Source organism: Taudactylus pleione, unplaced genomic scaffold (genome assembly GCF_031769625.1).
Source record: "Taudactylus pleione unplaced genomic scaffold, aTauple2 ptg000428l, whole genome shotgun sequence".
In the NCBI taxonomy this organism is placed as follows: domain Eukaryota; kingdom Metazoa; phylum Chordata; class Amphibia; order Anura; family Myobatrachidae; genus Taudactylus; species Taudactylus pleione.
Genome location: NW_028284830.1, coordinates 2,212,122 through 2,232,654, shown reverse-complemented (window position 1 = coordinate 2,232,654; position 20,533 = coordinate 2,212,122). Strand labels below are relative to the sequence as shown.

At 47.4% G+C, this 20,533-nt stretch overlaps 2 protein-coding genes across 2 annotated transcripts in view; both read left to right on the top strand.

Annotated features, from left to right (window-relative positions):
• The window catches only part of TIE1 (tyrosine kinase with immunoglobulin like and EGF like domains 1), a 98,456-nt gene extending 81,568 nt beyond the window's left edge, over positions 1-16,888 (top strand). Inside the window, exons 15-23 of the mRNA XM_088447312.1 lie at positions 1,100-1,310; positions 1,684-1,794; positions 2,176-2,366; positions 3,787-3,900; positions 4,133-4,203; positions 7,861-7,901; positions 11,343-11,439; positions 13,738-13,837; positions 16,382-16,888. Of these exons, the coding sequence (XP_088303438.1) occupies positions 1,100-1,310; positions 1,684-1,794; positions 2,176-2,366; positions 3,787-3,900; positions 4,133-4,203; positions 7,861-7,901; positions 11,343-11,439; positions 13,738-13,837; positions 16,382-16,453 (1,008 nt within the window). The 3' untranslated portion in view covers positions 16,454-16,888. The remainder of the gene's footprint in view (positions 1-1,099; positions 1,311-1,683; positions 1,795-2,175; positions 2,367-3,786; positions 3,901-4,132; positions 4,204-7,860; positions 7,902-11,342; positions 11,440-13,737; positions 13,838-16,381) is intronic.
• Positions 16,889-19,394: 2,506 nt separating this feature from the next.
• MPL (MPL proto-oncogene, thrombopoietin receptor) overlaps positions 19,395-20,533 on the top strand; it is a 63,686-nt gene continuing 62,547 nt past the window's right edge. Inside the window, exon 1 of the mRNA XM_088447292.1 lies at positions 19,395-19,516. Coding sequence (XP_088303418.1) covers positions 19,420-19,516 — 97 coding nt within the window. The 5' untranslated portion in view covers positions 19,395-19,419. The remainder of the gene's footprint in view (positions 19,517-20,533) is intronic.

The following is a 20,533-nucleotide window of genomic DNA, read 5'->3' as shown; positions in this document are numbered from 1 at the left end:
ATAACAAAGTGGTAACGTACAACAAAAAAGGGACAACCCAAGGCGATGAAAATCAACCTATAGCATATAAATTATGTAAAATAATATTATAGTAAAGTATACACTGTGTTGCAGTTCAGCAGTTATTAATTTTGGATATTACATTAGATGTATGCAGCGCTGTTCCAATTCTATTTCTTTAACAATGTGGTCAGGCAGGGTTCTTGTATAGGAGGTTTGTTTTATAAGTTTACATATATCTGTAGTATAGAAAGATGCCCATACTCCTTCCCTTACAGACACAAAGCTCTCTGCGTCATTAAAAACATCACTGGTAGATTTTTTAGTACCTACCTGTACAACGTCTTCCGACCCACCTTCACTCACCGATTCACCAAGCGTCACCGCGCACCCCCTGTATCCTTCAGCAGCGGCTTCTAGCAGGCACCTATTTCCATCATGACCAACCCCCAGAGCAACACCTCTTACATAGAATCTCCCAGCCAGCCATGACAAATTTGGTGACCTACTGTAAGCAAGGTTTAAGCTGGTGCCCCTTAAACGACATGGTGGCGGGCCGCTGTGCCTACTGGGTGCCACCTAGAGCAGTGGAGCCCTAGGCCTTTGCCTATACTGCCTTGCCCAGGGCCGGCTCTGCCTATGACAAGTTTCCTACATTCAGCGACTCTTCCTGATGTAAATTACTGTTCCTAGAACCATCAACTACCTTGGCGCAACCAGTCTCCTCCACAATTCCAATATCTCCTATGCTCAGTGATAACAGACATTTATACAAAGAGGCTTCTTGAGAGACATGGCTGTGTATCACAGTCCTAACTCTTGCAGTTCCTACAGTGGCCCAAACTGCCCTTATATCACAAACTAAGGGGCGGCTGAGAGAGAAAGTCTTACAATTTCCTCCTGAAACGTAATAATCTCACTGTAAATGTGAGACCTGCATAGAGATGGGACAATTCCTATATCTACAGAGTATTGCACAATATGCAAATGCCAAACAGCCATTACACTGCACTCATCCAGACATACAGTAATAACAATAATCCCAGAGACTGTAAAACGTATTCTGTTCTTATGGCGCTTCCATTGCGCGGCCTCATAGGGAGAAGAAACCATCCTGCAGTTCAGTTCGGGGACGCTGACCCTCACTCGACGCCCGAGACCTCAGACAGAGCCTTTCTCATATCCCATCCTGGACTGGGCGGATATTAAATTTGAGGATGTGATCGGAGAAGGGAATTTTGGTCAGGTCATCAAGGCCATGATAAGAAAAGACGGGGTACGGATGAGCGCGGCCGTCAAGATGTTAAAAGGTGAGGACAGTGTTATGTCTAATGTCTACCATCTGACAGTACCGGGCATGTATTAAGGAAATAGTGTTACGTTGTCAGGCATCCCTATGATATTTGCCATTAAATTGAAAAGAGTTGACCACTTGTGGATAACCCTTCCTTAAATGAACATACCCCCATGTAGGGTTAATAGGGAGCAATTTGCACCCAGAAGCTGATTGCTGGCTAGGTCCGATTTACGTAGTTCATATCGGCACATATAGCCCTTCAGATAACATTGTGGTGGGGGGACCACAGGGCAGAACCCTATATGTGCTATGCATGGGAGTCACATGCTAATTAAAATGAAGACAAATATTTTGAACTAATTAAACTTGACCCTTTTCCTTTGCAGAGTTTGCATCTGAGAATGACCACCGGGACTTTGCAGGGGAGCTGGAGGTCTTGTGCAAGCTGGGTCATCACCCAAATATCATCAACCTGCTGGGGGCCTGCGAGAACAGAGGTACTGCAATAGCCTCTCACATAAAAGCCTGAATTTAAAGTGGGACAAAAATAAATAATTGTAATATAAATGTATACTTTTTTATATTGAAACCTTCTGTTAATATCCGCTAAAATGTGGAAATCTTATCTTTATGAATCCTCTGCGAAAATTAGACATTTTAAATCTCATTTTAGGAACATTTATTGGGGAAGGTTTACGATAAAGTTAGAGAAAGTCATTTTATCATTATATTTATTTTTACCATGCATTGTTACAGTGTATACACTCATACGTTTTCTTTTTACATAATCGCTAGGATTGTGGATCACTATTTTTCCACGTTAGCCGGTAAAATGAAGGCTTTGCCCACGACTGACGGAGCTTTATGCTGTCTTGCAGGATACCTGTATATCGCCATTGAATATGCCCCATTTGGGAACCTGCTGGACTTCCTACGGAAGAGCAGAGTGCTGGAGACGGACCCTGCGTTCGCCAAGGAACACGGGACGGCGTCGACACTGACCTCTCAGCAGCTCCTGCAGTTTGCCTCGGATGTAGGGAAGGGGATGCAGTACCTGAGTGAGAAGCAGGTATGGGCTCCTTATTCAGGGTGAATCAGAGTTCTTCTTCCATTGTTGACTGGATGAACATTGGATAGAAGGGGTGTATTTATCAAAGGACAGATGCACGAAAAAACAACAGCTGTGTTTGACTATCAGAACCTGTAGTGGCATTTTCCTCCTACATATCCCCAAGGTGCCTGACACCTGAGCCCCAAGCCTGGAAGTTTGCTGGCAGTTTTGGAGTAAGTGTCATATTGAGGTCCCTGGGTGAAACTGTTAATTGTAAAAGCCTCTACGGTCTCCAGACAGTGGAAAAGTTTGAGAACCAGATCCCTGTCTTAGCAGGAACAATGGGCTGCGATAAATTGGTAAAAATACAAAAATGGGTGAATTAGCAACTTTAAAAAGTTATTTAAGTAAATTTTAACACATTAGGTGCATTTCTTTCTAAGGCCTATTGGTAGTGTTAGACTGACATATATGGAGATATTCCTCTAGAAATATAGTTAACAACAGCACCTCCTTAATTGGTCCCTATGAATCAAGTAAACTATGGGCCTCATTCAGAGTCTCTCGTTAGGGCACTCTCGCTCGCAGGGATCGATAACCGCACATCTGCGCATGCGTATAATTCGCAGTGCGTGTGCGCAATTCATTCGTTGCGATCTGATTTTGATAGCTCGCAAGCCACTTTCAGGTCGCTGCTTTGAGTGACAGATAGCGCCGTTTGTGGATGGTAACAGGGGAAGGTGCTTGTAAACGGGGGAGTGGTTGTGCGAACGCAGGCGTGTCTGGCCGCCAAAACGGCATTTAAATGGCATGCATAATTAGCAAAGTAGCGTCATTGCACACGTGACTTGGTTGTTTTTTAGCCTGAACTGCTCGCACTGCTTGGGGTAGGTTAGGTCAACCCCAGGCGCTGCGAACAGCTCCGATGGCCCTCGATGTTCACGATTAATCAGACTTCCCGGAGATGACGTGTGCTGCGAGTGACAGGTGGGAGGTTTTATAGTCCAGTGTACGCTAACTGCCTTCGCGTCCTTACAGCGCTTGATTTGCATACCCGGCCCGTTTTTTAAAGCGACCGATCGCATCTTGTGAGAGACTCTGAATGAGGGCCTATATTAGTAGACAAAGTATCAAACGTACCAAAACTGTAGGAATATTGTATGGTCACCTTTAAAGACTGGTTTCCATTGCCCGACCATACAACAAAGAAAAGTCTTACACAATAAGAAACGATTTCTTGGGGAAAATCTGTCCATAGACAGGGATACCAACAGTTGTACAAGCAATTCTAATACTGCAGGTCTCATTTTTTCTATCCCACCTCATTCTCCTGGGGCTCCCACCTAACACCATCAGTAGACGTAAATAGGCTAGCTCTTAAGTGATTGTGCATGTGGTGTACCACTTACTGACCTTGGGGTCTCTGGTGCTTTCCCAGTTTATCCACAGGGATCTCGCTGCCAGAAACGTTCTTGTTGGAGAGGATTTAGCCGCAAAGATTGCAGACTTCGGGCTTTCCAGGGGAGAAGAAGTGTATGTGAAGAAGACCATGGTAGGACCTAGAGCTCTCTGTATCATCGCTGTCTCGGAATGCAGTGTGTGAATGCAGTGTGTGAATGAAGCGTGTGAATGAAGCGCACGAATGATGCCTGTACCTGATCTTTCTCAGGAGATTCTTGGATTGGGCTGAATGAATGACGGAACTGGAAGAAGTTTTTTTGTTTTTTTTAAAGTGGTTCCTAGTTATTCATTTTGTATTAATTATGGTTTCTGTAATATTGCAGGGGCGCCTCCCAGTGCGCTGGATGGCCATCGAGTCTCTCAATTACAGCGTTTATACTACAAAGAGCGACGTGTAAGTCACCGCCATACGTAATATCATTGATATAGCAGCAGGCTTGTGTTACACTTCATGTACTCATAAAGAGATTAAGGGGTCTATTTACTAAGCAGTGTTAGGAGATAGAGTGAAAAGTGATAAAGTGCCAGCCAATCAGCTCCTAACTGTCATTTTTAAAACACAGCCTGTGAGATGACAGTTGGGAACTGATTGGCTGGTACCTTATCACTTTTCACTCTGTCTCCTAACACTGCTTAGTAACTAGACCCCTGAAGAGTAAAACTTCATATAATTATTTTATTTACGTATGGTACTGGTGATGCAGTGTCCCATCGGTTGCTCTAAAACAAGGAGTAATCCAAATTGAAGGAAATGTACAATAATCCTGTAAACTCAAAACGTTTTACCCTTAAGACCTCACAAATGTTATCCTTATAATATTATTATTATCCTTTAGGGTTCCGCAGCACTTAACAAAGTACATAAACAATTGAGCAGAACAAGAGAACAGTGACTTACAGTACAAGATAATGCAGGACAAGTACATGATAGATAAATATTGCTGTATCAGTGGTCATACCACTCAGCTAAGCAGCAGGGTGGCAGGAATCATGGGTTAGGTGCCGTTGTAGGGAGTATGGTGTAGATAATCGTATAAGTAAGGGAAGAAAAAGCACATATGGGGACGAGGGCTCTGCTCGTGAGTGCTTACATTCTAAAGGGTAGGAGTAGAAAGACGGGTGACACAGATTGGGTAGATAGTGAGCATGGGACAATGGGTTAGGATGAGAGATGGAAGGCTTTAATGAAGAAGTGGGTATTGAGAGCCTGTTTGAAGTTTTGTAGAGAGGTGGAGTACATCCCCCGTCACGGGCCCCCTCCTCTCACCCCGGCGGCCGGCAGCTGACTGAAGCGGCTGGCCGGCCACCGCAGAATCAGTAGACTCTGGGCACATGCGCAAATCACCAGGGAAATGGTGCGGCCGCCATTTTCCTGGCAATTTCCTCACAGCAAATCTTCAAAACACCAGAAAAATGGCCACGGCAGCCATTTTCTGGCATTTTGAGCAGCGCTGTGAGACCCGACGCAGGACCGCGGAGAGGTAAGTTGTAGATAAGATGGGTGCAGGGTGTGCGGTGCGGGCCCGTCTGGACCCGGGGGCCCGTGTGCACCACACACCCTGCACCCATTATAAACACGCCCCTTGGTGGAGAGTCTGATAAGGAAGAGAATCTCAGAGGTAGGGAGCAGCCCATGCAAAATCTTGAAGGAGGTCAGGGATTAAGTATTGAGTTGGCAGGAGAGACGGCAGCCATTTGCAGAGCGAAGAGGACAGGCAGGAGTGTGAAGGGAAATAAGATCAGAGATGTAAATGGGAGATGAATGAGTAAGGGCTCTGGAAGAGAGGATGAGAAGCTAATTGGGTTCTGTAGGGAAGAGGAGCCAGTGTAGGACTTGTAGGAGAGGGGAGGCAGATGTAGTACATATGGAGAGAAAGATGAGCCAGGTGGCAGCATTGAGGACAGACTGGAGAGGAGAGAAGTACTTGGGGAGACCAGATAGGAGGAGGTTACTGTAGACCAATCTGGAGATAACCAGTGAGTGTATGAGGGTTTTAGTAGCATCCTGGGTGAGGAAGGGTCTAATCCTGGAAATATTTTTGACATGGAAGCGGCAGGACTGCGAGAGGTGCTAAATGTGTGGTTTGCAGGAGAGGGAGGAGTCAAGGATAACTGCAAGACAGCGCACTATGGGGCTAGAGCAGATGGTGATGCTGTCAATAGATAATGAAATTGTGGGAAGTGAGGTTATGCGGGTGGGTGGGAATATGATTAGCTCAGTCTTAGAAAGCACTGGGACATTCAGGAAGAGATAGCAAAGAGACAGTTGGAGACACAAGTGAGGAGAGAGGGGAAGAGGTGAGGGGAGGAGACAGTGGCGTAACTTCATCCCAGTTGCTCGGAGGCAAGATAAATGTTGGTGCTCCCCCCCCAAAATTTAAATTTACCACACCCTTTGAGTATCATCAGCATAGAGATGATATTGGAGCTGATGAGTTCACCTAGAGAGGCCGTATAGAGGCAGAATAGGAGAGGACCCAGAACAGAACCTTGGGGGACACCTACTGTTAGTGGAAGTGGGGGGGGGGGTGGGGAGTCATGAGAGGACACAGAGAGCTAGGAGGACACGCAGGAGAAGATAGTATCCTGTAGACTAAGGGAGTGAAGGATTTGCAGAAGAAGAGGGTGGTCTACAGTGTCAAAAGCAGCAGAGAGGTTGAGAACAATGAGCAGAGAGTAATGGTCTTTGGACTTGGCAGCAAGGAGGTCATTGGTGACTATCGTCAGGACAGTTTAAGTGGAGTGGCCAGGATGGGAGCCAGACTGAAATGGGTTAAGCAGGTAGTGGGAGGACACAAAGACACTAAGGACCTGATTCAGAGCCGGACGCTCTGACAGAGCGCTCGCTCTGAATCAGGACCGTCCCTGCTCCTTTTTGGAGCGGCCTCCTGACCGCTCGCATAGCTGTGGGTGACCACCCAAAGCTATAGCGAGCGGTCAAAATGATGGTCGCGATGGTCAAGACCATCGCGACCATCGTGCTTGCGATGAGACCCTGCGGTAGGGTCTCGCTGCTGCAAGCCCTGGAGTGCTTTTTGCTCTATCAGAGCCAAAAGCACTCCCACTGACATCACCATGGGAACGCCTCCGTCTGGGCAGCCACGCCCCCGGCACGCCCACCAAAGGGGGCGTGCTGTCAATCACCATCGACAGCACGCAGCCTTTGGTGCGAGACCCATAACGACGGCTTGGCCGTAGTTATTCAGGTCTCGCACATGCGCACGACGGCCCCGGGTCCGTCCTGCGCATGCGCACTTGGGCAACATCGACCCGCTTGCGAGCGCTCAGCGCTCGCGAGCGGGTCTGAATCAGGCCCTAAGGCGGTTGTAAACAAGGAGTTTGGAGGCAAAAGGGAGGAGAGAGATGGGTCGGTAGATGGAGAGAGTGTTATGACCGAGGGTTATGTAAAAGTTAATCATTGACCATAGTGACCGATCCATCACTTTATTTATATAAAAGCATTAACCAGAGTATTACTATATAGAGAGGTTATGTCTTATTATAACTACGTCTCAGGATAGCTTAAGGACATTTCCAAACCTTAATTAAGAGCTCTCAGGGGCATTGGGCCAGGTCCAGCTGCCATCTCAGTCTTTCTTATCATAAAACAAAATTGTATATTCAGCTGTTTTAGCCATGAAATGTGTTTCCACAAGTTTTGTTAAACTATAATTAGGTTTCTCAGAGACAGGTTGCTACTGGTGCGATACCTCTCGGGCTATAGAGATTTGCCAAGTAAAAGAGGGTAATGAAAGCTATATATTTATACTGAAAGGTACATTTCAATATAAGTTAGATAACAATTTACAATTTAAATAATTTGTGTTTCCAATGGGATGAGGGGATAGATTTTCATGTGCGCTGTAGTGATCATAATAATATTTGTAATTAGGTAAGGTCGTGACCTCTCTCTGTGTCACATGTTGCAGGGCCTCAGTATATGGACTCAATTATAAAGGAGATATGGCCGTTACGCCAAGTGTGGGTCTGGGAGCGGTGATGGTTATTGAGTTTGTCTGCAGGTCCATAACAGATTTGCTTGTTCACACAGGTGGTCCTTCGGGGTCTTACTCTGGGAGATTGTCAGTTTAGGTAAGTGAAGAATTAGCCATTGTCACAAGTAATTCTTGGATATTTTGGGGGACTTTTATGAAAATTAATGGGTTACAAAATATATATATATATTTTTTTTACAATTATCTATGCACCGGCTCTCATTATTGCAAAAATATTAGCAGGTTATCCCCACCCTAAATATACAAATTGTTTTATTTATTGAAATTCCCATAAAATGTCCACTAGAGGGCACTGTGCTATACGCTTTTTCGGGATCAGTGAAACTACATACACAAAGGGGCTGATTCTGAGGGCGGTATTCAATAGTATCGCCCCCCTACATACCCGACAGGAGCTATTCAAATTTTGCTCCTGTCAGGCGCGATCAGCTGCCGGCACATTATTTCAGCTCGCCGTCCCAGGGGGTGTGTGCTCAAATGGGCAAAAAGTGACATATTTAGGCGCCCAAACAGCACTTTTCGCGATCGCGCGCAACACTTTGGTCGGGGGGTAGCCGTTTTACGCGACTAAACCCGACCTCTATGGGCACGATCAGCACGAAAATCTGCAACAATTGAATAGCGCCCTGCGATCTCCCGTCACTTTGGACGGGAGATCAGGCGTGCTATGACATTTGAATACCGCCCTGAGTGTCGGCGTATTTTGCTGGTCGCACATCTGCGACTTTATGCAAATGCCCTGATGTACGTCCGTGCGTCCGAATGTTCAAGGACTGAGGCGCCCAGTTTCAGCGTCCGTAAACACTGAAATATACCGATTGGTACATCTTTAGAAGCGTCATCGGCAGGGTTGGACTGGCCCACATGGGTACAGGGGAAATCCCCGGTGGGCCCCACTGCCTAAGGGCCCACCCTCTCTTCAAGGTGTCAGGTTCCAGGCCTCAAATTATACATTGTTACTCTATTAGATGGTCAGTTATCTGGTGGAGCAGTACCACTGATCAATATGGGTGATTGGTTCCTTTCTATAGAATCTACACCAGACTTATTGATTAGCCAAGCATTTTGGGTGACTGGCCACACCCCCTCTGATGGATAACCACACCCCTTAAGCATGGGCCCCTACTACTGCATTCCCCGGTGGGCCCTTCATGCCCCAATCCGACACTGGTCATCGGTCACACCATCTAAACTGGCATCCGCCATACAACAAGTGCAGCTTTTCCATCCGGCTATGGCCCCCTATGTGAGCAGTTGGGTGTATGTGTATGCCACCACTTTCAGGGGTGCGCTGTCACCTGGGACCATGCTTCTCCTGTGCGCCTCAACCGTAACTCTGAAACTCTGCGCTACGCTATCTGGATGCATGCGCAGAAGAAGAAAAAAAATCGATCCGCTGCCTTTGACATCGGCAGTGAATCTGACTCATTATCAGGCCTCGGTATGTTTCCTTGCCATAGAAGTGACTTGTGATAACGCAGCCGCCTATTGCTTTAGAGCGGTGGTCAGCAACCTCGTGCTATCAGTGTTCCAGCTAAAATCTATATACGCTCAGTTCTATATAGCGATAGGATGAAAGAGTTGGGGGGAGTCGGCAAGACCAATACACCAGCCTAGCTCCTAGGTAAATCGGTGGGTTTAGGCTTATTGCTATTGTTTGCTTTTGGTAACTGAATAAATAAACAAATCGCTCTGTTAATTCTAAAATATTGAGGACTAAGGGCCTGATTCAGACCCACTCGCGAGCGGCTGTCCGCTCGCAAGTGGGTCGATGGTGTGCACTGAGCATGCGCCAGACGCGACGAGCGAAGGACTTTGCTTCGCTCGTTGTGTCTGATCAAAGGGGGCATGCTGTCGATGTTGATTGACAGCACGCCCCCTTTGGTGGGCGTGCCGGGGGCGTGCCTCCCAGACAGGGGCGTTCCAAAGGGAACGCCTACCGTCAGAAGCCGGCCCACTGACATCACTAGTGATGTCAGTGGGAGTGATTTTGGCTCTGATAGAGCCAAAATCACTCCGGGGCTTGCGGTTGAGAAACTCAACCGCAGGCTCCGGCTCGCAGTGGCGATGGTCGCAATGGTCAAGACCATCGCGACCATCAACCTGCACGCTCGTATAGGCTGTGGGTGGTGACCCACAGCTATACGAGCGTCCAGGAGGACGCTCCATTTTTATGGAGGACGGCCCTCATTCAGAGCGTGCGCTCTGCTCAGAGCGTCCGGCTCTGAATGAGGGCCTAAATTTAAGCCTAGAACTTGCACATTGGTCTACGCTGGTAAATCTCCCATAAATTAATTATACGTAAAACCAGGAAAGGGTAAGATAATGATAGCGGCGCTAACCAATTACTCTGCATATTGCATTTACTATTTCGGACCAGTTCCTTTTGGTGACGCTTATCTGGCTGCTAACGACCTCTAGATAGGAGTTTTTGCGAGGAGGCCTTGCTAATTAAGGATCCACAAGGGGTAATACAGAACTTTCACCTTTACTGGATAATAAACCGGATCAGACACTTCATATACACCAGTGTACCTGAATAAGGTGTGAGTGCTTCATAGCAGGTTTTCGGGATTTCGTACAGACTCAGGGCAAAATTTACTAAGCGGCGGGTTCTAAACCCCGGTGGTTTGGTGGTGGTTTGACGGCGGGTTCTATACTGTTCTAAACCCCGGCGGTTTGGTGGCGGTTTCTATTGTGTTCTAAACCCCGGGGGTTTGGTGGCGGTTTTGCAGTGGTTTCTAAATGACAGCCCTGTTCTATTCTATTCTAAAATGTGTTTTGACGGCGGTTTTGCAGCGGTTTTGCCCTTAGTAAATCTGCAGATAGCAAAACCGCCACCAAACCGCTGGGGTTTAGAACCCGCCGCTTAGTAAATTTTGCCCTTAGTTTGAACACTGTCTAATTTTCTAGATAAGTACTCCTTTATATGGCCATATAAACATATTGTTTTTAACAATGTATATTGTTACCTTGTATTACAGCAATTATTTGTATTAAACGTATTTATTATTGATTAAGCTGCATATGGAGATTTTTTAGAGTAATGCCGGCTGTCGGGATACCTCCTGTCAAAATACCTCCCCCTTTCTCCCCCTAACCCTCCCTTCTTGTAGCCTAACCCTCCCCACCCCGCACCCTATCCCTGACCCTCCCCGTTAGTGCCGTAAACCTAACCCTCCCCCCTTAGTGCCTAACTCTAACCCCACCCCAGTGGTGCCTAACCCTCCCCCCTAGGGGGGCCTAACCCTAGCCCCCCCCAAAAAAAACCTAACCCTAACCCAGGTACGCTGCCTAAACCTAACACTCTCTCCCCCCCCCCCCCATCAGTGGCTAACAGTTAATACCTTGTTCGGGCTGGCGTCGATATTTCAATGCATATCTCAAGTCCCGTGTCGGGCTTTCAGGGGCAGGATTTAGACTGGCGGCATGCCGTCCACCTGTCTGATAATTACATCCCCCTACTAAGTGCTGTTTTCTTTATTTTACATATTCATTATATCTCTGCCACTTCCAGGTGGAACGCCATATTGCGGGATGACGTGTGCGGAACTCTATGAGAAATTACCGCAGGGTTACAGAATGGAGAAACCCCGCAACTGTGACGATGAGGTGTAAGTGGTTGCTAATGTTTATTAACAAAAAGTGAACTTTGTTTAGATCATGACTGTGAATGTTATTATATCTACCATCACATAGCCAGTATACCTCCATATAGCCCCAACCACCACCACATAGCCAGTATACCTCCATATAGCCCCAACCACCACCACATAGCCAGTATACCTCCATATAGCCCCAACCACCACCACATAGCCAGTATACCTCCATATAGCCCCAACCACCACCACATAGCCAGTATACCTCCATATAGCCCCAACCACCACCACATAGCCATTATTCATCCATATAAACCCAACCACCACCACCACAACATAGCCAGTATACCTCCATATAGCCCCAATCACCACCACATAGCCAGTATACCTCCATATAGTCCCAACCACCACCACATAGCCTGTATACCTCCATATAGTCCCAAACACCACCACCACATAGCCATTATTCATCCATATAAACCCAACCACCACCACATAGCCAGCATACCTCCATATAGCCCCAAACACTACCACATAGCCAGTATACCTCCATATAGTCCCAACCACCACCACATAGCCAGTATACCTCCATATAGCCCCAACCACCACCACCACCACCACATAGCCATTATTCATCCATATAAACCCAACCACCACCACATAGCCAGCATACCTCCATATAGCCCCAAACACTACCACATAGCCAGTATACCTCCATATAGCCCCAACCACCGCCATGCAGCCAGTATACCTTCATATAGCCCCAACTACCATGACATAGCCAGTATACCTCAATATAGCCACATACCCACACTGCCACATAGCCAGAGGCATCTTAAGAGAGGAAGTAGCCCGTGTGCACTCCCCGTGTGTGGCCCCCTCCTCTTTTCCCGGTGGCCGGCAGCCGACTGATGCGGCTGGCCAGCCACCGGAGCTTTAGTAGACTGCGGGCACTAGAATGTGCCCAGAGTCTACTGCGCATACGCAGAACGCCGAAAAAATGGCCGTGGTGGACATTTTCCGGTGTTCTGAGCAGCGTTGACACCCGCCGCGGGACCACGGACAAGTAAATTTAAAATAATATGGGTGCAGGGTGTGCGGTGCGGGGCCCACCCCACACATTGCCCCACAACATAGCCAGTATACCTCCACATGGGATGTAGTCAGCATTCTGAGGGGAGAGTTAGGGTTAGGCACTAGGGGGGAGGTTAGGTTCAGGTACCGGGGAGGGAGGGTTAGGGGGGGTAGAGGTTAGCATTAGCAGTACTTACCTACAGGTGTCGATATTCTGACCGGCGGCATCCCAACCACCGGGATCCCATACCCAACCCCTCCACATAGCCCCACATGACACTGCTAAAATGCCCATATAGTCAATATACTGTACCTGCATATAGACTCACAAGCCAGTATTTACCCAATATACCCATGTAGTTAAAATGCCCACATATACAATATGCTCATATAATTTTATATGCCTCCATATGAGGGCACAAAAGACTATGGGCGGGATGTACTAACCGTGCGGTGTACATCCCGTCAGTCACCGCATTCCTACTGATCGCATATGCACTAACATATGCGATCAGTACCGCAAAGGACAGCTCTTCCGATAAGGGCTGTCCTTTGTGGTCAGCGCTGCACCCTGGAATTCATGCGCAGAGTGACTCAGCGGCCGCAGAGCATGCTGGGAAGCATCCGATCGGATCCCTCATACCAGCGGGATGCCGTAGGAGTCCATAGGCTTCTATAGGGTCACCCAAACAAAAGCTGACGTTACCCTCCGCGTCTGAGCCCTGGCGGCCACCAAATGATACATATGGAAAATGCGGTAAACCCAGAAAACTTTTTTTATTGCATTTTCCATTTAGTACATCCCAGCCTATTCCATATAGCTTGTCACCGTAACCCAGAGAGTACTCCCCATAACTGCTCAGGGGGCGGTAGTAATCGTTCCTCTCGTCATGTATGCCCCCAGCTCCTGCCTCTGCTTATGTATAATGCATTTGGGGTTTATGGGAGCAGGATGACATCACTGGAGGCTTGTCCAATAGGCCGTCTCCGAAAAAAGAAAGCGTGGTCATAGGGTTCACAGTATCAGCCTCCAGAGTCACCCATAGAGAGCGAGACGTGAGGAAATAGTGGGGGAAATGTATCAAACCGTGTAAAGAGTGGAGAAGTGCACAAGTGGAGATTTGCCCCTGCTCAGTCTTATTAACAGGTGAACTGTAAAAAGCTCCGGCATTCCATCCTTGGTGATTATTCAAATGTTGGTACCACGGCGATCACTGAAAGTGTGGGCTTTTGTTTCAGGTACGAACTGATGCGCCAATGCTGGAGAGATCGACCCTACGAGAGGCCGCCATTCACTCAGATATCCCTGCAGCTTGTCCGCATGTTAGAGGCCAGAAAGGTACGAGATCAGCGCCCTCCAAAACCTGTCCCTGAAAGAGAAAATACACCATATTTCATTGTAGGATATACCCAGAGCTGTCTATGAACGCTCATTAAAACTTCCAGTACAGATAGAAGTCATTCTGCAGAAAGATCCTTTTCCTCCAACATCTATAAATATCAGTGGGTTCTGCCATGACGTCCCTGTTTTCTATAGACTCTAATAGGTTACAATAAAATGATGTACTCTGCTAAATGGTTATAAAACATGGTACATTGCCTGGTTTTGAAGAAAGCAGCTCTAAGCGGCGTATGACAATCCGCCCTTCATCGGAGGCTTCAAACGATGGATTTAAAGTGGCAACATAAATGAGTGCTAAAATATGGTTTAGCATTTATTTCTGTTGCCGTTTTAACATCGTATCAAGCAGTGAAAAGAGTTGGAGAAGTGGACCAGTAGAGTAATTGCCTATAGCAACCAATGTTGTCTATAGCAAACTGATGTTTTAACGAGTACAGACAGTTGACAGTTTTAAATTGGTTCGAAATTCAATATAATTTCACTGGTTCAAAATGTTATGTTCTATTGATGTAGAGCAAAAGGCACCAGCGAAGTGGGAAACGGAGGTTAGTCCAGGCAGTCTATCCTTAAGCAGGTTTGGAGGGTTATTCAGGATAACAGCAGTTGTCAGTGGTAACAGCGGTAACTGGCACTCATTCAGAGCCGCTCGTAAGCGGCCGCTCGTTCGTTCTGACCGATGTTCGCACATCTGCGCATGCGTACGTATTGTAATACGCATGCGCGAACCAGTCAGTGCGGCCGAAAATCGTTTGTTCGCTATATAGCAAATGCCTGCTATTTTGAGTGACAGAAGGAGGCGTATGTGGGTGGTAACAGGGGAAGGTGCTTGAAAACGGGGAGTGGAGATCCGAACGCAGGCGCGCTTAAAGGTCAAAACGGGCGTTTTAAGGGTGTGCATAATTAATACAGCAGCGTCATTGACCACGTCACTTGTTTTTTTTTTACTCAGAACTGCTCGCAAAATAGCGGTTGAAAAAACCAGCCACAAGAATAGCGAGCAGTTCATACGCTGTTCGATGTACTCGATTAATCTAATAAATAGCGGACATGACGTATGGTGCGAGCGGCAAGGGGGCGTATTTTTCAAAATTACAACCGCAAGTTTTGCTCGCTCGTTCAGACTTAGAGGCGTGAACAGACCGCAATTAGCGAACGGTTCATTTGAATAGCCACCCCTTGTTTTAGAACGAACGACCGCAAATAGCGAGCGGCTCTGAATGAGGGCCAGTATGTAATACAGAGTAAGCGATAATGCTAATAGAGACAACGGTAGCAGTAGCTAGCTGATGTACTACCTCCATGGAGGAATGCATGTGCAGCACATCCATGCAGTACAGTCTCAGACACGTGTAGTATGTAGGAACCAGGGTGGCGTCAGGTTTCTCATGCACATCGGCCATCTTGGTAAAGGTGATTGCTAAGCTTCAATGCAGGAGCAGGAGATAGTGCGCGAGCGCACTCCGCTCTAACACAAAGTACCGAGGGACGTCTTAAGAGAGGAGGGGGCCCATGTGCACTCCCCGTGCGGGGACCCCTCCTCTCTCCCCGGTGGCTGGCCCCCAACTGACGCGGCTGGCCAGCCACCGGAGCAATAGTAGACTCCGGGCACTAGAGTGCGCCCGGAGTCTACTGCGCATGCACAGAACGCTGGAAAAATGGCCGCGGCGGCCATTTTCCAGCATTCTGTGCATGCACAGTAGACTCCGGGCACACTCTAGTGTGCCCGGAGGCCATTTTTCCGGTGTTCTGAGCAGCGCTGGCACCCGACGCGGGACCACGGACAGGTAAGTTTAAAAAAATATGGGTGCAGTGTGTGCGGTGAGGAGCCCCCCTGGACCCAGGGGCCCGTGTGCCCCGCACACACTGCACCCATTATAGATATTTCACTGAAAGTACCCCAACATGTTCTCCGTACAATCGTTTATAGACCCCATTTCAAACTTACGGTTCAAAGTTTATGGCTCATGTGCACCGTTTCATTTTGGTGTTTGCATTTGAGGCTCACCGTTCCAGGTTTGGGTTTGCTGTTCATGTTAAATATCTTTATTTTAAAGCACTATTTAAATAAATGATGTAATCTATGGAAAAAAATATATTTTTAACATGTTTTAATGCAACAATGGAAAAAATAAAATAAAGACACAATGTTTATCTACTGTGCTGTACCAAGCCGGGAGCAGGAAATATTTTGCCGTTTGCGTTTGAGGGTCATCACTTGGCAGAAAAGTTTGGTGGTGTTTGTGGGCCGACAACCATGACTGAACCTGTCTGACTGTCTTGATTAGTCTGTGCGATGCAGGCACCGGCGAGTTCCCAACCTGGTTTTGCACATTTAAAACATGGTGCATACTCGCCGAGAACTCGCCGATGCCCGCATGGCGCAGGCTACTACATTTTCCCCATACTGTGCATGAAAATCTGCTCTGTGGGACCTCCGCACCTCACTGCGCTAATTTGATGTTCCCCCTTCGTGTCTCCCAGGCGTACGTGAACATGGCGTTGTTTGAGAATTTTACCTATGCCGGAATTGACGCAACTGCGGAAGAAGCATAAATGTAGGATGAAGGAAGCTTTAATAGTCTGCACGCTGGTGACCGGAGATCAGGACTTTCTGTATATGAAATAAAGACTTATTTTGTTCCCCTGGGAGAGGAAGATCTCCGAGACCAGCAAAGCCCATTGCCGGATCATAGGCTGTCAATCATCTGAGGCTGAGCGCACAAACCGCACAAATGTGTAACGTGGATATTTAGATGCTCACAGCCTGCATCTCTTTCTTTGTGCCTGTATGTGTCTATTAAAAGTGTGTATGTCTGGACGCTTGTGATAAGAGTGAGACCCCCCCCCATCCATTCTGAACAGCTGAACACTGCCAGGCCTGGGACCAGAAGTTTGTTCCCTGCAATGTGTCCACTCATTTCCTCTGTACAGTTCTTTGCCTTCTGTCTGTTTCCATTGTATCCCAATAAACCACTGTTTTATACCTTGCTTTTTGGTTAGCGTACGTGTTATCATGACGGTAGCTGACCCCTGTGAGACCCCCTTCCTGTTCCGCATAGAGCACCCCCTAGAGGAGGGCAGAAGTCTGACACTTAGTGGAGAGATCTGGGTTGGGATTATGTAATAGGTGGAGGTGTTAGTACTGACTGGTGCTCGGACTTAGTGATGCGTCCATCAGCCACATGAAAGACAGACGCCCTCCCTTTTGGTCACGATATTAGGTGGCTCTAGTTACGGGTGACAGGGTGGTGTATATTAGGAGCCCCAGGTTCTCCTTCTGCATATTAGGATTGAACTTAATGCTTTAGTTCATGGTCACCTCTAGAGCTTGATCCCTAGGGATCCTGTGTCCTTCAGTTCTGATGGAGATTGTAGTTGGAGGGGCATATCAGCATGGCAATCATTGGGTATGTATTGCATAGATGTAACCTGGTGTATCTCTGTGTATAAGACCACTACAGCTCTAGGGCCCCTCAGTGGACGTTCTGTTATTATATATGAATTACGGTGAGGGACATGACCAGACATCACCTTGCTGCATTTGCAATCCCAGCACTGCGACCAATGTCGCAGGCTGGTATCACGAGTACTGCGCAGGTGCAGACCCCTCAACATCGGAGATGATCGCTCTTCGCAATTTGGACCTCATTCAGAATGCGAGCGCTCGCTCTAAATGAGGGCGGCCGCTTCTCTGTAAAGAGCCGGACTCCTGGCCGCTCGCTAAGCTGTGTGATGTCAGTAGGGCTGCCTGCAAACGGCAGGCGTTCCTTAGGATGCCTCCGTTTGTTTGGCCACTCCCCACCACGCCTACAAAACTGGGCGAGCTGTCGATCAACATCGACAGCCGCCCCTTTGTAGCGAGCCCCGGAGTGAGAGAATTTCTCTCTCGCTCCGGGGCTTGCGCACGCTCGGTGCATGTGCAGTGCCCCACCATCGACCCGCTAGGTTTAAAGTGGGCGGTGATAAAACGATCTGTGCTTCTGTTGCAAAATTGGGCAGAAAATTCTAATTTGCCAACTTCTTTGCTGTTTCATACAAAAAAAAATTTCATTTAGAAACAATTTGTAAAATTTTTTGTTCTAATTGCTATTTAAAAAAAATATATTTTTGTTTATTCAAAATCAACATTTGTAAAGGCTTTTCTCCAGAATTCAGAGCATTATTTCACTGTGGCTGTCGCTGAGGTCTTATATATCAAATAATATTTGCAGGGCTTCCCCCTAAATCACATTTTGTTGCGCCTGCGACTTTATGCTAATACTGCTACAAGCCCTTCCCCTGGCGTACAGCCGTGCAGCTTCTCCTTCTGAGTATGGCCGCCTATGTGAGCCATGATGCGTCTGTGTAGGCGACCACTTGATGCAGCATCTTCGTCCGTATGATTAGTCACCTCCCAGTCACCGTCCTGGATCGCCAAATATATTTCTCATACAGTTTAGAGCCCGTGGGCGGGATGCATCAAAGCTAGAAATGCGGTCAAACTTCTGAAAATTCAGTTATCGGGGGTTTGACCGCATTTCCCATATGCACCAAGCTTCGGAAAGCCTAGCTATCTGCAGCTTAGACCCGACGGGCAAAGCCTATGGGCTTCTTATCACAGTGTGCTGCAAGAGGGATCCAATCGTAGCCCTACCCAGCACCCACCGCGGCGCACTCATTATACGACGTATGCGCAGAGGGAATCCCGGGTTAGAAAAGCATTTCTCCACTGTGACCGACATCGGCAGTATGTGAGACTCAGGAGTGGGCCCGGTGTGCCCATATGCCACACGATGTGTCTGAAGCTGCAAGTAGGTGCGTGTATGGCGCATCTTGTGCGAACAGAGACTAGGTTGAAGTAGGCGTTTCTTGCCGGTGAGTATCAAGACGCACGGAGCTGCTGTTTCTTATTGGCGTGTGTCTAATGCTCTGTGTGGACTGAGTTGTGTATACAAGGACAGGACGTCTGTTTCTGTCCTGTGCACCCAACATGGGGCTTGCGCAAATGCCCATACTAATGATGACGGTCTTGCCTGCGGGCGCTAGAACATTGAGCGGGATAGGCTAACGCTTTCATCCGCGCATATTTGCGACTTACTTTGGTAGCTTGGCGCATTAGCATAGGACAGTGAGCACAATGCCACGGCTGTATGGAGAAGAGATGGCAGGTGCGTGCGACTTGCAATCAGCAAGTGTTTACAAAGTGCAGCCGTGACTCCTTGTTCCATGTGGCTGTGATGCACCGTCAGCCGTCACAGGGAGCTGGGTGAGAGTCTCCCAGCTCTTATCATCAGTTACTTCCCTCCCTGGTTCCTGCTGTTTACTCTTTGCTCTCCTATACCAGCCACCGACAGGATGCACTGGGTGGTGCTGCCCATGTAACTGTCATATAGAGTCTACCGCACACACTGGTGGTTTGGGGGCCTTCCCTCGCCCCTCAAGAAAAGTGTTTCCTCATGTTCCAAGTTATTGAGCCAGATACGTTTTCACAGAACATTCAGAGAACACTCAGCACCACAGGGCACAAGCCATCCAGAAATATGGGAGACGGATCCTTTGGAGGACCTCAACCTCTGACCCTTTGCACGGTCCTCACGCTGTGTGTGGCTCTGGTGACATCCAGGGTCACTGAGGAGGGTGAGTTGTGTCACTGGTACATTTCATTCATCTTTTTCGGAGATTTGCTCGTTTTTTTCCCCATAACTGGTGCCACCAATAAATTGACTTATTCAAAAATGCCGATAACCAGCCCAAGACACGTAGATGACTGGAGCTGGGATTTTTATGAAGTATCTGGTTATCAAATGTTGTCACTAAGGAGTCTATTTACTAAGCAGTGTTAGGAGACAGAGTGAAAAGTGATAAGGTGCCAGCCAATCAGCTCCCAACTGTTATCTCACAGTTGGGAGCTGATTGGCTGGCACCCTATCACTTTCTCATCACTTTTCACTCTGTCTCCTAACACTGGTTAGTAAATAGACCCCTAAATGTGTAGATAATGTAAAAATATGTAATAGCAAATAAGCCTTTATAGCAGTAATCAAACTTTGGGAGTCCAGGATAGTGGCCATGTATGATTTAGAGGCAGATCTTCAGGAGGACGCCAATAAGGAATTAAGAGAAACTCCAGCTCCACAGTTATCCAGGCAGATTTGTTCTTGCACACTAGCCAACTAAATAACTGGTTTGAGGGATTTTCGTTCAATATATGGCGCTGAAACATGATCATTCATATATACTGTATATATGTATTTCTATATGTGATTTAGCATAAAAAAACATTGTATATGTCAGTATTTGTACGTAACTTTTCTTTTGGGAAGGTACCGACTAGCTCCGGGAGACTTGCCTACTCTTCCGGGCGGCCGGGAGAACCTCCCGACTTTCGGTAGCCTCCCGGCCATTTCCGGGTGAGTAGGCGAGTACGATTGGATGTCACTTGGTAGATGTATCAAGGATTGGAGAGAAATACAGTGGAGAAATTGCCCAAAGCATCCAATCAGCTTCTGTCATTTATCTAGCACAGTCTTTGAATTACAGTACATGGTCAGTGTAGGAGTAGTAAATACAGAAATCTGCCTGGATAATATAAGCCTCTGGAGTTGGACTTTCTCTTTGTTTCTGTGTCGGTGTTCCCCCTTCTTCAGGGTTTTT